Here is a 19,431-nt window from a genome sequence, read left to right as displayed (position 1 = left end):
CACAGTGTTGGCCAGTCCCGAAGGACAGGGGACAGCTCCAGGAGAGGAGGGGAGCCCTTCTGGAGGCAGGCGGGCAGGCGCGTGATGCCCACAGCAGGCCAAGCTGAAGGCCCGCTCAGTGCAGGGCAGAGGAGGGCAAGCAGGATGCTCAGGCCACTGCTCCGAGGCGGGCAGGAGCCACTGGCAGGCTGAGGATGAGCTCGGGATAAATGCAGAGGGCAGAGCGGGAGACAGAAGAGCATCTGTGAGCCCTCGGGGAAGTCCTATTCCCCCGAAGACGCAGGGCCACAAAGTGTTATGACGGTTATTCTCACTGCAAGCGAATTCATCTAAAGAGCTCCAGTTGCTGTCATGAGACTGGACGACTGCCAGGAGCCTCGCCTCCCTTCCTCCACCCACAGAGCAACAGCACTGGCCTGGGGTGGGCAAGGGGACAGGCCGGACCCAGACACACCGGGCCGTGTGCAGCTCGGGCAGGGACTTCTCACTGCTAAACACAAACAATGAAACCTAGGGAATACAAGGGTCAAATGATTGTATTAAAAATGTCCCCGCACAGTCGGGAGCATGGGACGGGGCCAAGCCCTGAAAGTGCCCGGCACACTGTAGCTGCTCGGCCCGGGCACTCCCTCCTGCCCGCCTGGTGCGACCCCAGAGGCCCCTCCAGAATTCAGGCCGCGCTACATACGCACAATCTTTTTGGCTGGCCAGGCTGAGGCTGCTCGAGACGCTCGCACTTGAGCTGTCCAGGCTGCTGCCGAGCTGTAACCTCCTCATGTGCCGCACGACGGCCGTGGCATTAAACGCTTGCTGAAACGCAAGAAGGGAAAAGAATCAACCGCACAACACATCCGGCTAGTTAGGTGAGGCTTCGGTGGTTTCTTTCAATCTTTGCTCACCCTACACATCGCAAGCGGCTTCACCATGCTCTGGTGCTTTAGGAAGGAAACTTACACAGCTCCCTTCCCCCAAAGGTGTGTGAGCTCGTTTAGGCCCCCTTCCCGCCAAGACATATTTTGGAGATTTAAAAAGTAGTTTTCTTCTGGCAACATAAATAAACAGAACAAACACAAAGCAGTCCCTCCACCGTTTAAGAGAGCTTTTAGAATAAAAGGTATCACGATAGTTTCATATTGTAAAATGTGGTTTTAAAATAGTATCTACTTTCCAACAAGTGTGACCCTGGTCCTAAGTCATGCATTTCTGATGTGGGGTCAAGTAGGCCGGCAGAATTAATTTTGTTTCTGTGTCATCCCTAGCGATGATCACAGACATTCTGGGTTTAAATCTATCAAAATTTTACCAGAAAATATCGATGACTTAAAACACAGATTTTCTGTCCTCTTTCCCCTCTCTGTTATCACTTTAATAAACTCTGACTATGCAGAGTTCCAACAGAGCAAAGAGAGGCGAAGGGAAGGAGAGAGCGCAAGAAAGAGCCAGGCAGTTGAGAGCCGGCGTGAACTTGATCCCTGGGCCGCAGAGGGCAACCTCTGATCACCACACCTCCTTCGCCCGAATGGGCTCCAGTTCAATGAGCAACCTGAGTGAGGTTCTGGGGGTTCCACCCACTCTCGGGTGACAGTGGCCTTGGGCAGGGAATGTCAGGACTGTGGAGGGGGTCGGCAGACACGGGACTCACTCTCCACTTGCTCTTCGCGAAGTTCTTCCGGATCTGGGCGCTGACAGACTCGTGGATGTTTTTGTTGAGGGCTGTGTCACCAGCAATCCTGAAACAGAAGCCAAGGGACCTCTTCGGTGCCGTCACTGGGCCGCGAGCTGTTCCAGGGAGCCCCCGGCCTCATGCAAACTGAGGCCGGCAGCAGCACCCTGTGGCTCATCCCTAGATCCACACACGCTACTGCCACCACCTTGCAGTCCGGTCCACCATCTGTGCTCTGCACCCGTCCCTCCATCTGCACCACCTTCCTGCCTCATTTTCCTCTTTGGGCCCCAGTTCTGTAGTCCCAGAATCCCACAGTGACAAGGCGGTCTGGGTCGTCTCCCTCCTGCTCCTCCCGGGTCCTCTCTGTCCAACACTGAGTGAGGCCTGAGTGCCCTCCCTGAGCTCTCCCACCTCCTCCCTGGATGGCCAGGGCCTGGCTCTTGGTTTCTTTGTTCCCAAGGCCTCTACTCCTTGCCACCCAGGAGTTCTGCTCCAGGACCTCACATGCAGGGCTCTCAGCTCCCTCCACCCAGCTGGGCTCTGTGACGATATTCTGCACAGCAGTGCCGCAGCCCTGGGCCCATACTTCTCTGCATCCTGTGGGAAGATCCCCAGCCTCAGCTCAGCCCTGCTTCCTGCATCTTCTACCCCTGCATTTCCCAGAGTCCCCAGAACGTCCAGGATCACATCTGCTACATTCACAGCTGGTCCATGGCATGCCTGGGACGTCTCTGCTACAGTTCGGCTCATTCCTGAGCGGGAAGCACTCAGCGAACTCACCTCCTCCTCTCCGAGTCCCCTCACCCCGCTCCCCTCCTGCTGGTGTCTCGCTCCTCGGGTCTTGGGCCTCCCCTGCCCTCTCATCTTAGGGTCCCCGAGGCTGCATCCGTCCCACCCACAGTGCTATCCGCTCCTGTTCTGACCACGTGGCCTGCCCCGTCACCGCGAGCCGTGCTCTGCCCCAGTCCACCCCGTGCTCTGTGCAAAGCCATTCAGTTCTAGGTTGATGTCTGGCACCTAAGGAAGGGTTTATTCAGCCTTGGAAAAGGTGTGGGCCGGGCAGAGCTGTGGACCACCCTCCTGGCTGGAAAGGAATGGAATAGAGGGAACCTCCCACCCCCAAGACCACAGCTGACCTGGAGACAACTTGGGTGGGGTGGGGCTGATGTCACAGACTGTGACTTCCAGCTGCTGTGGGCAACATAATAAAGGAGCTCAGGGCTTATTCAGATGAGGGCGCCTCACTGGGCCTTTCTTTTACTTGAGAATTGCAACCCTGGTCGAGAGACTGGATACTGAGTCCGCTGGCCTGGCCTGGGTTTAGAATCCAGTCTGATATTCCAGCTACAGGCAGCCTCCCAGAAATGTCCTCCCCTCTCCTCCCAGCGGGGCTGGGCACAGCCAAGATGCACCGAAGTCACCAAAATGAATGTTTCCGCTTCTAATCAGTGCCGATCGCCCCTCTCCCCAGACACACACCGGAAACGGAAAGGGCACATCTGGAAGGGCAAGTCTGAAACGGGCGCCAGGCGGCTCGGAGTGGTGGCCATCTTGCTCAGGCTGTGTCTCCTAGCCAGCCCAGCGGGGCGCTTCCTCCTGTACCATTCTTGACAGCTGCATCGTCAGGGAATGGTGCCAGTTCCCACTGCCAGTGGCCAGCTCCTCCTTGGACACAACGGGGCCAAAGTGGTAGGAAGTGTGGAATCCTCAGGCCGAGCAGTGTTGCAGGCCAGATCTGGGTTCCAAACCAAGCAGGCTGGGGAGCAGCTTTCCACCTGCCCGCCAACAGCTTGGTCTCCGGGCCCCGAGCCAGGCCTGCAGCCGACGCTTGGCTTCCTGTACCTCTCCTACAGGTTACGTGGAAAACGCAACTCTGAGCTATGTGAGGAATGTTCCCAGCTCCCTTCCCGGAGTCCTAGGCTGGCTGTGGCTGGGTCAGAGTCCCACAGGGCAGCACGTGGCCCTTGGGCTCCCTCAACCACGGTGACACAGCACAGTCCCCCTGCACAGGCCATGCTAACAACGGCTGCTGCTGTGCATGACGGGACAGGTCACAGCCGCAGCGTGGGAGGAACGAACTTGAGCAGTGTTCACCAGCAAGACGGGGGCCGTGGGGCTTAACACGGGAGGCATTTGGTGACAGGAAGTGACAGACGCTGCCGACACAGAAAGCCCTTCATGGCTCTGTAAATGGATGGCTTCATAAGTCTGTGGGTAAACGCCCCTCACTCCCATCTCCCTGCCTCTCTGGGTTTAGTCCCTACTGTAAGGATGCCATTCACGCAACCAACCTCTGCAGCCTGCCTTGCTATGCTTCTCCACTCACCGATCCTCAAGGACCTCTCTCCTTGCTTTGGGTGCTTTGGTTTGGTTTGGTTTTTGTGGTACTGAACCCAGGGCCTTTGCATGAAGCAATATCCCCAGCCCTTCATTCATTTCCCATTCCGAGACAAGGTCTTACTACATTGCTAAACTGCCCAGGCCGGCCAAAACTGGGGATCCTCCTGACTCAGCTTCCCAGAGTGCTGGGATTATAGGCGTGTACCGACACACCCAGCTACCTCTGTTGTTTTGCATGATGTCTACTCTACCTCCATGGCTCTGGTTCTGCATCTTAGCAGCCTCTCACTCAAGACAGGCTTGGTGATGCCTGGCGTGCATCCTGGGAGTGCTTTGCCAGACTCCGCTGCATCGTGATTCCTCGGGCCACTTCGAGCTCTCTGGCAGGAGTCCTGCGGGGGGAGGAGTCTCAGCCAGCCCCCAGGGGGCCCACTTGGCTAGGACATGGGCCCAGCTATTTGGCCCGATGCTAGTTTGAATGCTGCTGTGGCACTAACGGCGGTCAGTAGACGTGAGTGACGCAGATTACCTGGGTGGCCTTGTCCTCCAGTTAAGCCTTAGGGAAACAGAAGAGGGATTCTGCCTCCAGCTGACTGCAGCCTCCAGCTGACTGCAGCCTCCAGCTGACTGCAGAGCTGGCTCTTCCCAGCCTGCGACCTTGATTCGCCTGGCCCCGTAATCACCTGAGCTAATGCCTTCATTTGGAAAAAGTTACCTCACTTTACGTTCTTTATCAATGGAACCGGAGATGGAGGCGGACGGACAGACCAATCGGACCGGGATGGGCGAGCTGGACGAGGTGCCCGGACGCGTGCGTTCCCACCCTGCCTCTTGCCTCCCTCTCTGGCCAGCAGCTGGCAGCCTGCTGGCTCCACACAAGCTACCAAAGCAGAAGGCAGAGCCCCCGCGCCAGCTCCCACTGAAGCCACAGGCGCCTCCGCGCTGTCATCAGGGCAGGCAAGCGGGGCCGGGCCGAGGTACCAGGCTCGCGCCCAGCTTCCCGGGCACGCGGAAGCCCACAGTGACCACGCCGGAGCGCTAGGGGGCGCTCCGGGTTAGGAGGCGCTGAGGACGCAGCTCCCCGGCCAAGAAGTCTCCCCACGCGGGAGGCAGGGGCGCGACTCTGACAGCGCTGGGCCCGGAAGACCCCTCGGCCCAGCCCCACATTTCCAGGGCTCTGCACCTGGACGGACTCGCTTCTCCACCCAAGCCGGATTCTTTTCAACCCCCCAGCCCCTCTGATTGCAAACTTGGGAAGCTCCAGCCCGGCCCTTGCTCATCCCACCCACCAGTGCTGTGCCGGTGCCTGGAGCTTCCGGGCCCATGTGGGTGGGTCCCTCTCTGTGCCGATCGTCCTGCCCCATCCCTCTCCCACCCACCCGTGCTCCTGCTGTCACATCTGACCACCCGCTTACTGCCCGACAGGCTGCCGCCCAAAGTGCACATTCCTCCGGACAAAGCACGGCGCGGGCAATTCAGATATAACGGACGCAAGGTGTCGTCTTCACCACTGAATGGGTTATCGCACTCAACCCCTTGAAAAGCGCTCCGAAAGATCCCCTGCTGTTTACGATCTGGATTCTGCGGAGGAGGCCCGAGGTGCTCAGCTTCCCCCCAGAGGTAGTAAGAGGTAAAGCCACCCGCAACCCGTCAGCCCTGCCTGCTTCCCCTCTCCTCTCCTGCCTGTCCCCGCCATCCTCTCTTCCTCTGCATCGAGTACTTGTGGCCTGAGAACACACGGCCGTGTCCAGGCCAGAGGCCATGGTCGGCGCCGCTCGTCCGCCCTGAGCTCCCTCCCTGCTGCTGGCTGGTGCAAGCCCTGTTCTGGGGCATCACACCCTCCCCGCAGTCCCGCCCTCTCCCAGGCCCAACAGAGACTGCAGTCTGGATTTTCAAAAATGGCTGCAGAAGGAGACCAGGATTTCCCCGTCCTTCTTCCCACCCTCTGGGTGAATAAGCACTAAGGAGGCAAAGCACTGCCCTTTTTGAGGCCCTTATGCCCTCCAAAATACTCAGTCTTACAGGATTAAAGGCTATGGATATGAAATTAAAAAAAAAACAACTTTACAATCTGATCTCCACGTACTCAGACCTGCTGTCCAAAGTGACTTGCTAAAAAATACCAAGATGATACACAATCAAAACCATCCACCTGTTCAGAAAATCTCTTCCTCTTCCTTTTCCTTTAAGCATGGCAAAGAGCACTGCTGTGGAACAAGACAGTTCTGGCAGGAATCCTGGCTCTGCCGTTAGCTAGTTGTGTGGTGTTAGCTAAGTTACTTTAGTTGTCTGCAATGAGGATAAAACTACCTTGCAGAGTTATTTTAAACAGAAAAAGGAGCCAGCACAACACACAGCAGGTGTCATGGATTAAAATGCTGTGACACAGCCTCTGGGTGGGTCCCCTTGGAAGGCTAGCAGCATTGGAGACCTGGGGCCTCAGAGGGGACAGTGCTCTGTAATGCTCCTTAGGGGGACTTCTCCTAAACTCATTTTCCTGCCCTCACAGCAATGGAGACTGAATCCAGAGCCTAATGAATGCTATGCAAGCACCACTCCATGGAGTTACAACCCTCACTCCCGATTTTCATTACGTTGTGTGCTACAGTTTGAATCTTAACCCTCCCCAGCGGCTCATGTGTTAAAGGCTTAGTTCCCAGCTTGGAGCTATTGAAGGTGAGAGAAACTTCTAGAGAAGGGGCCTCAGGGAGGTCTTGGGTGTCTTCAAATACGACTGTGGGATGAGGTTCTTTTTCTCTCACTTCCTGCCAACTATAAAGTGAGCAGTTTGCTCCACCACACACTGCTTGCCATGATGTGCTGCCTCGCCACAGGCCCAAATCAACAGGGCCAACTGGCCATGGACTGAAACCTCTGAAACCCTGAGCCTAAAGATGGCTTTCCTGTTTGACAGTTGATTATCTCACATATTTTGTTACAGTTATGGAAAGCTGCTAACACACTGGGTCTTGCATTTATTTCAAAATGGATGTTCACGGGGCTTTAGTAAAAGCTATGACTGTGTGCTCTGCACCAGATACTGTATCAATCCCTTACCTTTGTTATCTCCACTGTTTCTTATATCCACTCTATAAATTAGGTATGGTCATTCTCATTCAATGATTCGAAAATTGAGACTAAGGAAAATGAGGTGTAAACCCCAAATCACAGTTAGTTGCCAGGGAAGCTTGGTTCTAACTTGGTGAACAACATAGATCTGAGGTGGCCACAACCACATGCTGACAACATACAGAAAGCACCAGTTACTTCCTGTTGAGTTGGAGAAACACTAATTGGAAAAACATCTGAAAAGGGAAAACACACATAACTTTATTTAATAATGAGTAATAAACTCAGGGAATAAAACTCTAATCTTTCTTAACATCTAACTGGGATGGGCCAGGGACTTCACTAAGTGGTTCAAGTGTCTGCCTCGCAAGCACAAGGGCCCAAGTTCGAGCCCCAGTACCAAAAAAAAAAAGTAACTGGGAAATTACCTTCAATAAAGATAATTCTGAAAAACTTTCTGCAAACTGAAAATCTGCACACTCACTGTCACATGAGTGGTTTCAGAAGACTGTGTCCTAAGGTACAAGACCATTCCAATATCGGCTGAGGTGGGAAGAAAAGGCCCTGGCCAGGAGGAGGTGAAACTGACAGCTGGGTGGACTTCATGGGCGACAGGAGCTAACAGGAAGCAGGGTAACTTTTCTTACCATGGGTGCCGAGCTGCCTGCTCACAGGTGTATCTTTTATTTGGGTCTTTCTCCATCAGATTCCGGATGAAGTCTTTTGCTGTTCAGAAAGGCACAAGGGGAAGAATCAGTTTGTGGCTTGAGATGTGCTGTGTCTTCAGGAATATCATGCGAACTACTGAAAAGATGAGACCAGCTCTCCATGGACCCTACTGTGCCACGGCGGACAGGGACCCGAAGCTACAGTGCTATGAGACACCGCCTTAGGGGAATGGAAAGTTCTTGGCAGGACACGGTGACCAGAAGCAAGCCATCAGGAACATGAGGGGCAGGGTCACAGAATGGACAGGTGACACCCTGTGCTAGCTCAAAATGTGTCACATTTCAGGTCCTGGCAGCCCACTCCGCACAGAACGGGGAAAGCTGCACCCTTCTGAGCTCAGATGTGCAGTATCTCCCGGGGCTCCTCTCCACGAGCCATGTAGAATATACTCCAGGCCCAGGTTTTCGGGGACTGAGGAAGCCAGCAAAGTGCTTCCGGGGAGGAGGACATGACATAGACAATAAAATACTGCCTCTCGGCAGCTCCTCGGAGACTACGAGCCATGCTCCCATTCACCATTTCCCCTCAGCCTGCTGCTTCTCCCCGGGGAAGTGAGTGGTATTTCTTTCCTGAGGAAATGGGAGGCCCAGAGACACTTGGCCCCTTTACCAGGGCCTGGTGCTGATCCTTCTGCCCTTGGGAAGGATGATAAACTTCCTTGGGAACATCTCAGCGTGGCATCATGGCTACGAGGCAGGGTCTGAACTGAGAGCTGGGGTTCCAATCCCAGCTCTGTCACACGGTAGCTGAGTGGCTCCAGTCCGGCTACTCCACCTCAGTTTCCTCCTCATGTGTCCAATGGGAATGACAGTCACCCCACTTGCTAGGCCGTCCTGAGGACTGACTGAATTAGCACCTGCAGAGGGCTCATGGGACACTGCTCACAACAGGCGCTTGGTAAATGTCAGCCAATAGCACTTCATCCTGAGCACCAAGATCAGGGTACAGCTGGGAGATGTGGGCGAGGGGCTTCCCACCCCTTGGCTGGGTTCAGGTGCGATCTCCCAAGCCTGTCCTCCATGGCCGGCCGGCTCATGCAACTCCCTCAGGAGCCGCCATGGGCTGGGTGTTTGTGCCTCCACAGTTCCTAGGATGAAATCCTAAACCCCAGGACGGCAGCACTGGGAGGTGATCCGAGTGGGCAGAGCTCTTTTGGAAGAGGCTGCTGTCTGTATAACGAGACCCTGTGGGCTCTGCTCTGCCTCCTGCCCCGTGACGACTCAGCCACCCAGCAAGGAGAAAGTCGGCCCTCCCAGACCGCAAATGGGCCAGTGGCCTTGGACTTGCACTTCCAGCCCCCAGAACGGTGAGGGACAAATGTTCGTTGCTTAAGCACCCAGACAGGGGTACGTGTATTTTTCATAGAGGCCTGAGGATCGTTCTGAGCCCCAGGACCCCCTGGGGAAGACCTACCCGAGTCGGAGATGTCATCCCAGTAGGGGGAGTCAAACTCGTATTCCGCCTTGAGGATCTGTTCAAAGAGCTTGGAGTCATTTTCGTCATAAAAAGGAGGGTAGCCACAGAGCCTGGAAGACAAGACCAGGCAGGAGCTGAGTGTCTGCACTCTGCCTGGAAGGATGTTCAACCAAGTCACAGAAAACTGCACAGCGTGTGCTACAAATCCAAGCTCAGCAAAGGGACCACACATTGTATGGCACAGGTGACACAGAAGTAAAATGGTTTAATATGCAGCAGAAAGGGTGAGCTCAGGTACTGACCGGAGGCAAATACATACGCTTATCTACCCTGACTCCACACAGTAAGTGGTTTCTCAACATGGAAACCCACCAGACAGCCTTCTGCAGATGAATCTTATCCCTCTTGTGTGTCCCTAATAGATGGGCGGGTGGAAAGCAGGAACCAAACATGTGCTTAGCATACACTTCAAGACCCCCTCTGGGTTCAACTTATTTAAGAAATTATCATGGGAAGAGAGGAAATTTTACAACCTGGAGTGTTACGCTGCCATGAGTCACCCTGACCTGAATGATATCACTTTACACAACCAACTGGGGCATCTGGGAGGTAACAGTGTTGACCATTACTATGTGGTAAGGATTAACAAGAGGGGACAGAAGTTATGACACCAAGGCACCATAATGCCAGCCATCTGTCCACCAAACCATTGTAAAGTTAGCTTTATTGAAAAGGTCCCGTTAGGATGTTGAACAGTAACTCACAGATCTGGACGGGCTGTAGGTCATCTAACAAATATAATAGAAGTGGAAATTTTTTATTAAATATATCAACTACAATTGTCCCATACATTGTTCTAGTTGGGTGTGGTGACACACACTCCAATCCCAGAAGTCTGGGAGTAAGGCAGGACAGTTACAAGTTCAAGCCCAACCAGGCAACTTAGCAACTTAGTGAGATGCTGCCTTAAAATAAACAATAGGGCTGGGGAAGTAGCTCGGTGCAAAAGTCTGGGTTCAATCCTATCCTCAGCACTAGCAAAGAATTGCAGACTCGGGCTGGGGATGTAGCTCAGAAATAAAGTGTGTGCTTAGCATGTGCAGTACTGGGTTCCACCTTCATTGACAGCAGGACACAGATACGTTTCTAGGTCCAAATTCCTTGTGTGAAATGTGGACGGCCAGACTACAAATTTCTCATACACTCTTTGGTTTCAAGCGACGTTGGCTCTGTGACTCCCTGTCTCTGACCGGCTGAGATACTGAGGAAAATACCTGTAGCCCTTGAGGGGCTGTGGGCAGAGGCAGTTCCTGCTGGGTGTGCACTGGAGGCAGCTATAAGGGACCACAGAGCAGTGGAGCAGGGGACTGGTGTCCCCAGTCCGGAAGGCAGGTGCAGAGCTGGTGACGCAGGTCTGGCTTACAGGACCAGGGAATGGCAGCCACCCTATGAATATCACACCCACATCTCCCTACACAGGGCAGGGCTGCTCTCCACAGCCACAGAGCCGAGACCAGCACCATGGGGACGAGTTCATGGCCACCCGCAGACGTGGGGCTCGGGAGGACCAGCTGTCCGCATGTACGGAGCGTGACGCAGGCCGAACACAGCCCGGGCCCTGCCGTTCTTCAGCCTCTCCTGCAGCAAATGGCAAGAGCACCTGGCAGCGGAGGGGCAGGCGATTGTCTCAAGGCTCTGAGACTCTGTGAGCTGTAGGATTCACATTCATCTATCCCCACCAGGCAGGGTTAGGGGCCGAGTGCCTGGAAAAATTGCATTTTTAAAGATTTGTTGCTTCTGGAGAAATGAACAACAGCCAGGGCTTCTGAAATCACCCGCACATACCTCACTGCCCAAAGAAACCTGGCCACCGGGGGATGGATAAGTAAACTGGTCCCAGAATGAGGGCCTGGGTTAAATGAAACGTGCGTATTAGGAAAAGCAGACAGAGCAAAATGTTCGTTTGTCATGGAAAAAAACTAAGCTTTGAATATGTGAGGTTTTTGTTTATTAACAACTGAGTGCATTTCATTTTATGGTTTGGCTTTCTTTTCAAGGAAAGCAAATCTTTAAAATATTCTAAGAAAAATGTCTTCTTCTTTTGACAATTTTCTTAATGTATATTCCAATTTCTTTCCATCATAGCTCTTTTGGGGGGCATATAGAGTATCATGTTCACAGGGGTACAGAATGGACCAGAAAAGAGGCAATGGATCTAGCTTGGCACCTACACGAGTTAAAATTAAGAAAGCAGATTAATGAGTAAGGACCACAATACAGTGGCATCTCTATTCCAGAATTTAATTCTTTCCACGATTCTGGCTGCAAACCGAAATGGATGAGAACTGAATCAAGTTCAGTGGTCAGGCTCCATGGTGACCTTATGGGGAAAGTGGATTCGGTTCTTGTCCAATTCAGTTCATGACCAGAACCGTGGAAAGAATTATGTTTGCGAGCCCATGTGTCAGAAGAGCAAATGTAGACGGCACAGTGTGAGTGATGCAGAGATGTGACAGGACCCCTGGCCAGGCTGCCTTGTGAGCAGGGGAATAAGAGGAGCAATGACCGTTGGGGGTCTCACGTGCATGTGAGAGCTGGGCTGTCAGTGTTACCAGGCTGCCCGCCAGCACCGCAGTGCAGTGTTCCTTACTGACACCCCGATATGTGCCGTATTTTATGTGACCTACACATCCTGTGTCACGGGTTCTAGGCATGACAGAGCCAGCCTCCGTTTCTCAGGCCTAGAAATTTATGGCTTGGTCACAATGAAACTTCAGCATCAAAGCCACCCACGGCGGCGCAGGACCACCCTGAGTGCCACCTTGCCCAGAGCTGTCTCCCAGGAAGTCCTCACAGCTGCCCGACTCCGTCACTATTTAGCTCACCTTGACCCGTGCCTTGCACAGGTATGCCCACACGTTGCTAGACTTGGTTCGCTTGTCTAGTTCAGCCTCCACTCCTGCATCACACATGTCACTGTCACGCCAGGGAGACAAGCGTCCCAGACCTCTCCTGTCAGTGCCTCCGGAGCCACGCTGTGCTGTGCCCTGCAGGCTGATGTGCGGGGCAGGCACATGGGAAGACAGCCCTGGGTGTCAGTAGGTGCCAGCCAAGGGGCTACGGCAGAGGTGGTGACAGTAGGGGCGGGCACCTCTCAGGCTGGCTGTGCTCCTGGACAGAGGCGCCGCTCCTCTTCTGGGAGCAGACTTCTGCATCCTCCCCCCCGCCCAGTAACAGAGCTCTCCCAGCTCTCAACCCTTGGTCTAGGGACACCCCCAGCCCAGGATGCCAGTGCTATTTCTGTGATGCCCTCCTACCCCATCTTCCTATACAGGCCTTGTGCCACCCTCATTTCAAAAGCAAAGAAACTAGCAATGCAGTAGAGTTTGACCTGAAGCCTACTCCTTGGATCCCTGATCTGTGCAATCCTCCTGCTTCAGCCTCCCTTGTGCTGATTATTACAGGTGTGCCCAGCCACACCCTCAGGGCTGGGTGGCTGAGATGTGCAGCGCTTCTGGTTTCTGGACTAAGGAAAGGCTGAGTACTTCTCCTGGCTGTTCTGGCACCCTTCAGCCGACCCTGGCACAGCCTCCCTGCAAGGTGGGACAGGAGCTTTGTCATGAGCTCCCAGTGCAGTGGGCACTTCCGAGGCTGTCCCTGAGCTCCACAGAGAGGACCGCACCAGGTCTTGGCCTCTGGATTCTGTACCCAGGCAGAGCCTGCCCCTAGCAGATGCTGGATGATGCTTGGAGGAATGAAGGGAGAGGCTGCATCACTGGCTGCTGAGCCCCCTCCCTGGATGGGCTGAGAACAGAGAAAAAGCCCTGGGACACCGGACAGTCGGCCACCCCTCCCCAGAGGACCACACTCCCTGCTTCTCACATTCCCTCTGCCCGGGGTGCTGGAAACACTAACACATTACGTTATTTCCAAAAAGCCCAGCAAGCAGGCCCAGCTGGAAGGCAGATCAGCCTGCCTCTGAGAGAAAATGCGCTGTGGTTTGTATCACCCAGCATAGCTCTCCTGGACGCGGACCCTTTCCATAGTGGGGAAGGTTTTGCATGGGGCGGCAATGAATGCGACACTCAGCCATGGCCAACTGTGGCTGATTTGGCAGTGAACAGTTTTTCTTGGAGACTGAAATGCTATAATGAAATAAAAGCTCCTGCTGAGACGATCTGTGTATTTGCTGCGCTCGTTATCCTGTATCATGTTCTTTGGCTTGTTTGCCCTTGGCTCTGCAGAAAGTGGACGTGTGCTGGAAGGACATCCACGTGATCACCAGGTGCTGCCTCTTTTATGGCCCCCTATCTCCATCATGCAGCTTGGCTCCTGTGTTCCCACCCTAGCAGCTCAGTGACTTATGTTCCTTAGAATAAAAGGGGGAAAAGGCTTAGGGTTTAGTACAGTCCCCAAAACTGGGAGAAAAAGCAGCTAAAGATGTGGACAGGGGTAAGGACTGTGCTCCTCATGCCAAGGTGCATGGTCAGTCCCGCTTCGAGCAGTGCAGATGAAGCCCAGATAGGGTGGCTGCTTTGTGCAGGAGGGGCAGATTCGAGGCTAAGACAGGTCAGCATCTGGACTGTGGGTCAGACAGGCGGACAGCCTAGCGGGTGGCAAGCGGGTAGCTCAGGCCACATGTGAGCGGAGGGCAGGAGGGCAGGTGGATGGCTCCGAGGTCCCAGCCTAAGTGAGGAGAGCACAGCTGTGGTGGGGAAGCCACAGGAGGCAGAGTGGGTCTCGCTGGCCTGTGTGTCAGGCACGGCGCCTGACGGTCACCACTCCCGTCAGCAGAAACTGCCGGTTCAGGGAGGGGCTCCAGGCGGCTCCTGGGAGGAGAGAGCAGACCCGTCACCCGGCCACGTGTGGTCTGGAAGCAGGGAGAGCGCAAGGCAGCAGGGACAGAGCTGGGCCCAGGGTTGAGGCTTGGGCTCATTCCACTCCAGCACTGCCACAAATCCCGTCTCTGGGGTGACCAGAGGGAATCTGCTCTTTGCCACAGATGAGGAGGCAGCCATTCCACGAAGGCTGCAGAGCGCTGACCGGGGGTGTGAGGGATGCAGGCCAAGGCACTCAGCAGGAGACAGAGGCCTGCAGGGGGCAGGTCTGGCCTGGGCACGCGGAGTTGGCTCTCGCAGCACTTGCACTGAAGTTGGGGGAGCAGATGAGCTCCTGTGGGGGCTCCTGCAGACACAACCGCTCCCAGAACTACTCTGTGTCTGCTGGAGAAGCAGTGACTTAAAACAAACGCAATTTTGAGAAACCACAGACGGGCACCGCTCTAACCAGTGTGCCACAGCCCCTACTTGTCTGGGTCTGGGGCACCGGATGCTTAGCACAGATGGCTGGCTGTGTAAGAAGCCCTCTGTCCACCTCCTTGGATGGGCCAGCAAGCTCCAGCAGCAACAGGGACCCAGCTGCCCACAGCATGCGACAACCCTGGTCCTGCACCCACTGGAAGGAGACCGAGTTAAGGTCCAAGGTGGAGCCAGGAATGCCACTTCCGGGGGCAGGAGCAGCCTTAGCACAGTGCCAGCCTTTTCTGGGCCACAAGAGCTGCAGAAGGAGGGAGCTCTGCGGACCACTGATCCTTCTGCCAACTGTCTCCTCTGGATGCCGCGCCCAGGCTGGCTAAGGCCCGGCCCACAGGTGCTCAGGGAGGAGATGAGTCGGAGCAGGAAGCCAGGGCGGCTCGGGAGGGGGCGCGGCTCAGCCTGAGTCCCTGGGAATCTTGCAATGGCTTAAGACGCCTGCATTCTCCCCAGTGCAGCATATTTCAAAGTTGGTTTTGTTTTTATAAAGGTAACTCCAGCTTATGGCTTAAAAAACCTGAAACAGGGCAGGAGAGTACAGAGGAAAGGCTCACTCCCAGACCCACGTCCCCTCTCCTGCCACGAACATCCTTTTCAGAAGCTGTCCAGTGCAGAAGGCATGCCTGTGTGCAGACGGGCGGACGGCTAAGGGTTCAAAGTCCCTGAATCATCAGCACAGGCTGGAAGCCAGGTCCCCTTGTTTACTTCACGTGCCTGCGAGTCCCTGCGTGAACTCAAACGATCCTCTTCAGGGGAAGGAGTGTCGAATTTGCTGCATCTGTAGCTGTGCGCCCTTTCCAGGCAGGCGAGGCCTGGCTGTCCCCACAGGATCACAGCGCCGACTGCACCCCAGCACTGAAGGGGGCGGTCACAGTCGCTCTTCTCATCGTGGCTCTGCGGTAGCCTGGGAATGGGGACCGACTCCGACACAAACAGGAAATGCACGAGGCAGGCGGGAAAGGCTACCCTGGAGGTGCTGGGGACGCCACCGTCTGGGCCTCAGCCTGGAATGGTCCTGCTGTGTCCTGCTCTGCATTCAGTACACTACCCGCGGAGCTGTGTGACCTCGGCAGGGGTCAGGGCGGGGTCCCCCCACCGCTCCTCTGTGCTCTGCCGGCCTCCCCAACACCACTACTAGGCTTGCTCGCTGGTTTCGGGCTGTGCCCCTCGTCCCCGGGGTTATACTCTGAGCTCCCCAGGGCAGCCATCCTGCCTCCTCCATTTCTGCAACCCCAGCACAAAGCAGGTGCTCAGCAAGAGCTTGTGAGATGGATGAGCGTTCACGTCTCCATCTCCCAGGGAAGCCACCCCAGCCTGGCAGCCTCTCCCCAAACACTCCGCATTCTGCCATCCAGTTTAAGTCCTGTCACTTTCTTTGGTCTTCTCAAGAGATTGTGTCTCATTTGATTGTTTGATTGATTGTTATGCTGGGGATCAAACCCAGGGCCTCACATACACTAGGTGAGTGAGTGCTCTGACACTGAGCCACAGTACCAGAATTTCTTTTAAAGTTCTTATTTTTGAGATGAGGTCTCGCTAAAGTTGCCTAGGTTGGCCTCAAATTAGAGATCTTCCTGCCTCAGCCTCTTGAGTAGATGGGATACATTATCATGCCCAGCAATTATGTCTTCTTACTGGAGTTCTAGTGTTTCTCTTCCTTCTTTGATTATGAGTTCATAAAGGACAGAGACCGTGCAAAATGTAGTACAGTAAGTCCACGACTAACAAACATTCCATTTGTGAACCTCCAGACACTAACAAACCTCACATCATGAACATTAGTAGATGCAAACAAATCCTGGAAGTAGCTCGTGTGTCTGCCGGACGCTGTCACAGCTGTGCTGCTGTGTGCTCGCCGCACTGTGTGACAGCGCACAGTAGGACAGCGCCCGATCCGCACCCAGGGTGTCCGGAAGCAGGAGGGGAAGCAGTGGTGATGGGGTGGGGACTGCTGAGAAGCGGAAAGCAGTACACACTGTGCATGTGTGTCAGAGGCGTGTGAGGCTCACTCGGCCGGGCTTAAGAGCGTCCTCCCAGAACGGAACTGACACGCAGGTCAGGGACTTACTGTTTTCCCATCGGACTTCTTGTCAGCACTCCACGTGATTTAATGGGTAGCGGTTGGCTGGTCTCTGATGAACAGGAGATGCTTCGCATGAAATGCTTCTCACCTGTTTGTGCATTGTGTGTGTGGATGTGGGTGTGTGTGTGTGTGCACGTACACTGCTCACATGGTAATGCCGACTAAGACGGAGGGTGAGCCGGCGATGCGGCTGTGGTCACTGCTTGCCCAGCACACGTGAGGGGGCCCTGGCCTGGACCCCCAGCTCCACACACACGAAAGGGACAAACGTGGAAAAGAATTTTCCAAAGTGGCTGTTTACTCTGGAAGAGAAAGTTTCAGCCAGCACCAAGTGTGATGATTTTTTTTCAGTTACTTTTGCAGGAAAGCCTGCTAAGAACGCCGTCCTTCGAGGCAGACGGAATGAACACGGCACACCCTCCCTGAGCTCCTGCTTCGCACAGCCCAACTCCTTCTGCTCTGTGCTATCTGATGACACCGCAGAGGGGCAGCCTGCTCCTGCAGTGAGGTCCCGGGAGAGCCGCGGGTACGTCTGCAGGAGGGGTACGGAGGTCGTCACTTGGTCTAACCCCAGTTAGGACTCTGGGGAAGAGATACAGGATCGCTTGAGGGTCACAGTGGCAGCGCTGGCATCTGTGTAGGGCTCTGGTCTAGAAGAACAAAGGCCATCCCAGTCCAGTTCTGCACTGCGTAGGGAGCACAGACGGGATGTGAGATGCCTCACACAGCAGTGGACAACAGACCCGGGTCCTGCCCCGCCGAGTTCTCATTTAAACAGGACCTGGGGAACACATACCCTTCTACAGCGATGAGAAATTACGGCGAGTGCGTCTCAGAGAAGCCAGTGACAAGAGCCACCACCTAGCGGGCATTTCTGTGTGCCAAGCGCTGAGTCAAATGACTCAAAGGTGCTGAGGTTTTAAAAACCTCCCATTTCCAGAGGAAGAAATCTGCGTGACAGGTTGGACAACTTGCTCATACGTCTGCCTGTGCAATCCTGAGGCAGGTGACATTAACTCTACATTCCCAGCCTAGTACCTCCCTGCAGAGATGGGGACACACCACACATGCTCTCTTCCTAAACCTGCCCCGAAGCCAGCGTCACGATTCCTGAGTGTTATACATTCGGAATCGGAGCTGGCCACCTCCCGCGGAAATAACAAACAGCTCAGCGTGTCCGCAGTTTTGAAATCAATGCCTAAATGTTCTGATCGGCCTGGCTTCCTGGGAGACAGACTAGAGGAAAATGGCAGGCACCATTCCGGTCCGTCTGTGGGAAACAGCAACCGGAGAAAAACGCCCTGCAGCGCTATGGAACCCAATTCCACTGTGGTCAGGTTGACTTGCTCATGTTCAGTGCCAGGCTCCAGTGCTGAGCTGCCTGGGGACAAGACCTGGTGGAGTCTGATGGAACAGGGCAGAAGACTAGGCATGCCAGGAGTAAGTGAAACTTATCACAGCAGATTTCCTAAGTACCGGGGAAACGTGCTTTGGAAGCGTTAAAACATACTTTGAACAATTTACCTAAAAATATTTGAATGTGACAGTCACAGTGACAACAGAAAGGCAACCCAGCTCTCAGGAAAGATGAGTGAATTTCCTAGGAAAAGTCTGTGCTACTCACTGGGGGCCCAGTCCAGTTCTGCTTTTGGCGTGGCTGAGGCATGGGGCTGTGGGGACTTGGCCCGATGTCCTACCCTCTAGCAGTAAAAGGAAGCAATGCATTTCTACACGTCATGTCACGAACAACCGTGCATCCTGCTCTAAGGTTACACCGCTCTAGCGGCGAGGAGAGAGAAGCCCTATCATTGTATGCTTTGTGTTTTGAGTGTGCTTTAAACTCTGGTCTTGTGTGCCAGCATTTCCACTCATCCAGCCAAGGACCCTCGACAGTAAGAATGGCCTGAGCCCTCTTGAGAACACCTGCTCAGAGGCATGTTTGTAAGGGAAGAATACAGGACTGGCCTGCAATTACTCCAGGGCACCAAGAGTGGCTGAACCCCTCCCGCATAGTCACATGACACAAGTTACCCTGGGCCCAGTGCGTTTCTGAAAGTGTAGCACTGCTGGCCAGACCTGGGCGGCCTCCTGGTGGGCTCTGCGGTCCATCGGGGCAATCGCTGAGGCCACCTGGCGGCCACCACCTGCCCTCTGTCTTGGCACCTGGCAAGAACCCAACAAGTGATTATTGAGTGAAAGTCTGGGACCTGTATTAAGGGATCTGAGTTTATTCATCTTACTCTGGAGAATATGAAAGCCTGAAAGTATAATAAAAATAAAGCAAAGCTTTTGAAACAGATAAATCATTTGGAGTTAATCACAGGGCCCACTTAGTGAGAAAAGCAGGTTTCAATGATGATCTGGCTTTACAGACTGGGCCACTGGGATCAGAAACTTTACACAACTGCAGCCCAAAGACTTCAGTAACTGTCTGTCTGTTTATGCGCATTCCCAGAGCTTTTTGCTTGCAGACTTAGAAGCGAGCAGGCTGGAGGTGCAGGACTGGCTCACATTAAAACATGGACAGGGCAGCTCCAGCAATGTGCTGGTGATAGAACCCAAAGCGTAAATGGCCCCATCCTTCCCTGAGGGTTGGATGATGTCCTGAAAGCTGAGAAAGGATGAGCAGATTAGGGAAAGATTTGAGTGAGAACCAGGTGTGATGGCTGTAATCCCAGCACTTGGGAGGCTGAGACAGGAGGATCCCTGTGAGTTCGAGACCAGCCTGGGCTACATAGTGAATTCCAAGGCAGTCTCAACTACATAGTGAGACCCTGTCTAAAAAAAAAAAAAAAAAGATTTGTGTGAGAAAAGAG

At 54.3% G+C, this 19,431-nt stretch overlaps 1 protein-coding gene and 1 long non-coding RNA gene across 13 annotated transcripts in view; one reads left to right on the top strand and one right to left on the bottom strand.

Annotated features, from left to right (window-relative positions):
- Camk1d (calcium/calmodulin dependent protein kinase ID) overlaps positions 1 to 19,431 on the bottom strand; it is a 308,572-nt gene that overhangs the window by 6,551 nt on the left and 282,590 nt on the right. For 9 of the 10 annotated variants that reach the window (XM_033765641.1, XM_010621303.1, XM_010621306.1 and 6 more), the window contains 4 exons: positions 9,218 to 9,330; positions 7,723 to 7,801; positions 1,643 to 1,730; positions 693 to 810 (listed from right to left, as the gene is read on the bottom strand). In XM_033765641.1, the coding sequence (XP_033621532.1) occupies positions 693 to 810; positions 1,643 to 1,730; positions 7,723 to 7,801; positions 9,218 to 9,330 (398 nt within the window). Of the gene's footprint in view, positions 1 to 688; positions 811 to 1,642; positions 1,731 to 7,722; positions 7,802 to 9,217; positions 9,331 to 19,431 lie in introns of all 10 variants that reach the window. The other variant, XM_033765642.1, reaches the window with a different exon arrangement.
- On the top strand, positions 4,744 to 9,224 carry LOC117286842. Of its 3 annotated transcripts, none has more exons than XR_004517955.1 (4): positions 4,744 to 4,805; positions 5,432 to 5,636; positions 6,516 to 6,682; positions 7,782 to 9,224. It is a non-coding gene; the product is annotated as an uncharacterized LOC117286842 (long non-coding RNA). The 3 variants fall into 3 exon arrangements; XR_004517954.1 differs by lacking the exon at positions 4,744 to 4,805 and adding an exon at positions 5,034 to 5,335; XR_004517953.1 differs by lacking the exon at positions 4,744 to 4,805 and having other exon boundaries at positions 5,381 to 5,636.

Source organism: Fukomys damarensis, unplaced genomic scaffold (assembly GCF_012274545.1).
Source record: "Fukomys damarensis isolate Sample0158 unplaced genomic scaffold, DMR_v1.0_HiC HiC_scaffold_19, whole genome shotgun sequence".
In the NCBI taxonomy this organism is placed as follows: Eukaryota; Metazoa; Chordata; class Mammalia; order Rodentia; family Bathyergidae; genus Fukomys; species Fukomys damarensis.
The sequence above is the reverse complement of the archived record's forward strand: the minus strand, read 5'-3'. Positions and strand labels throughout refer to the sequence as shown.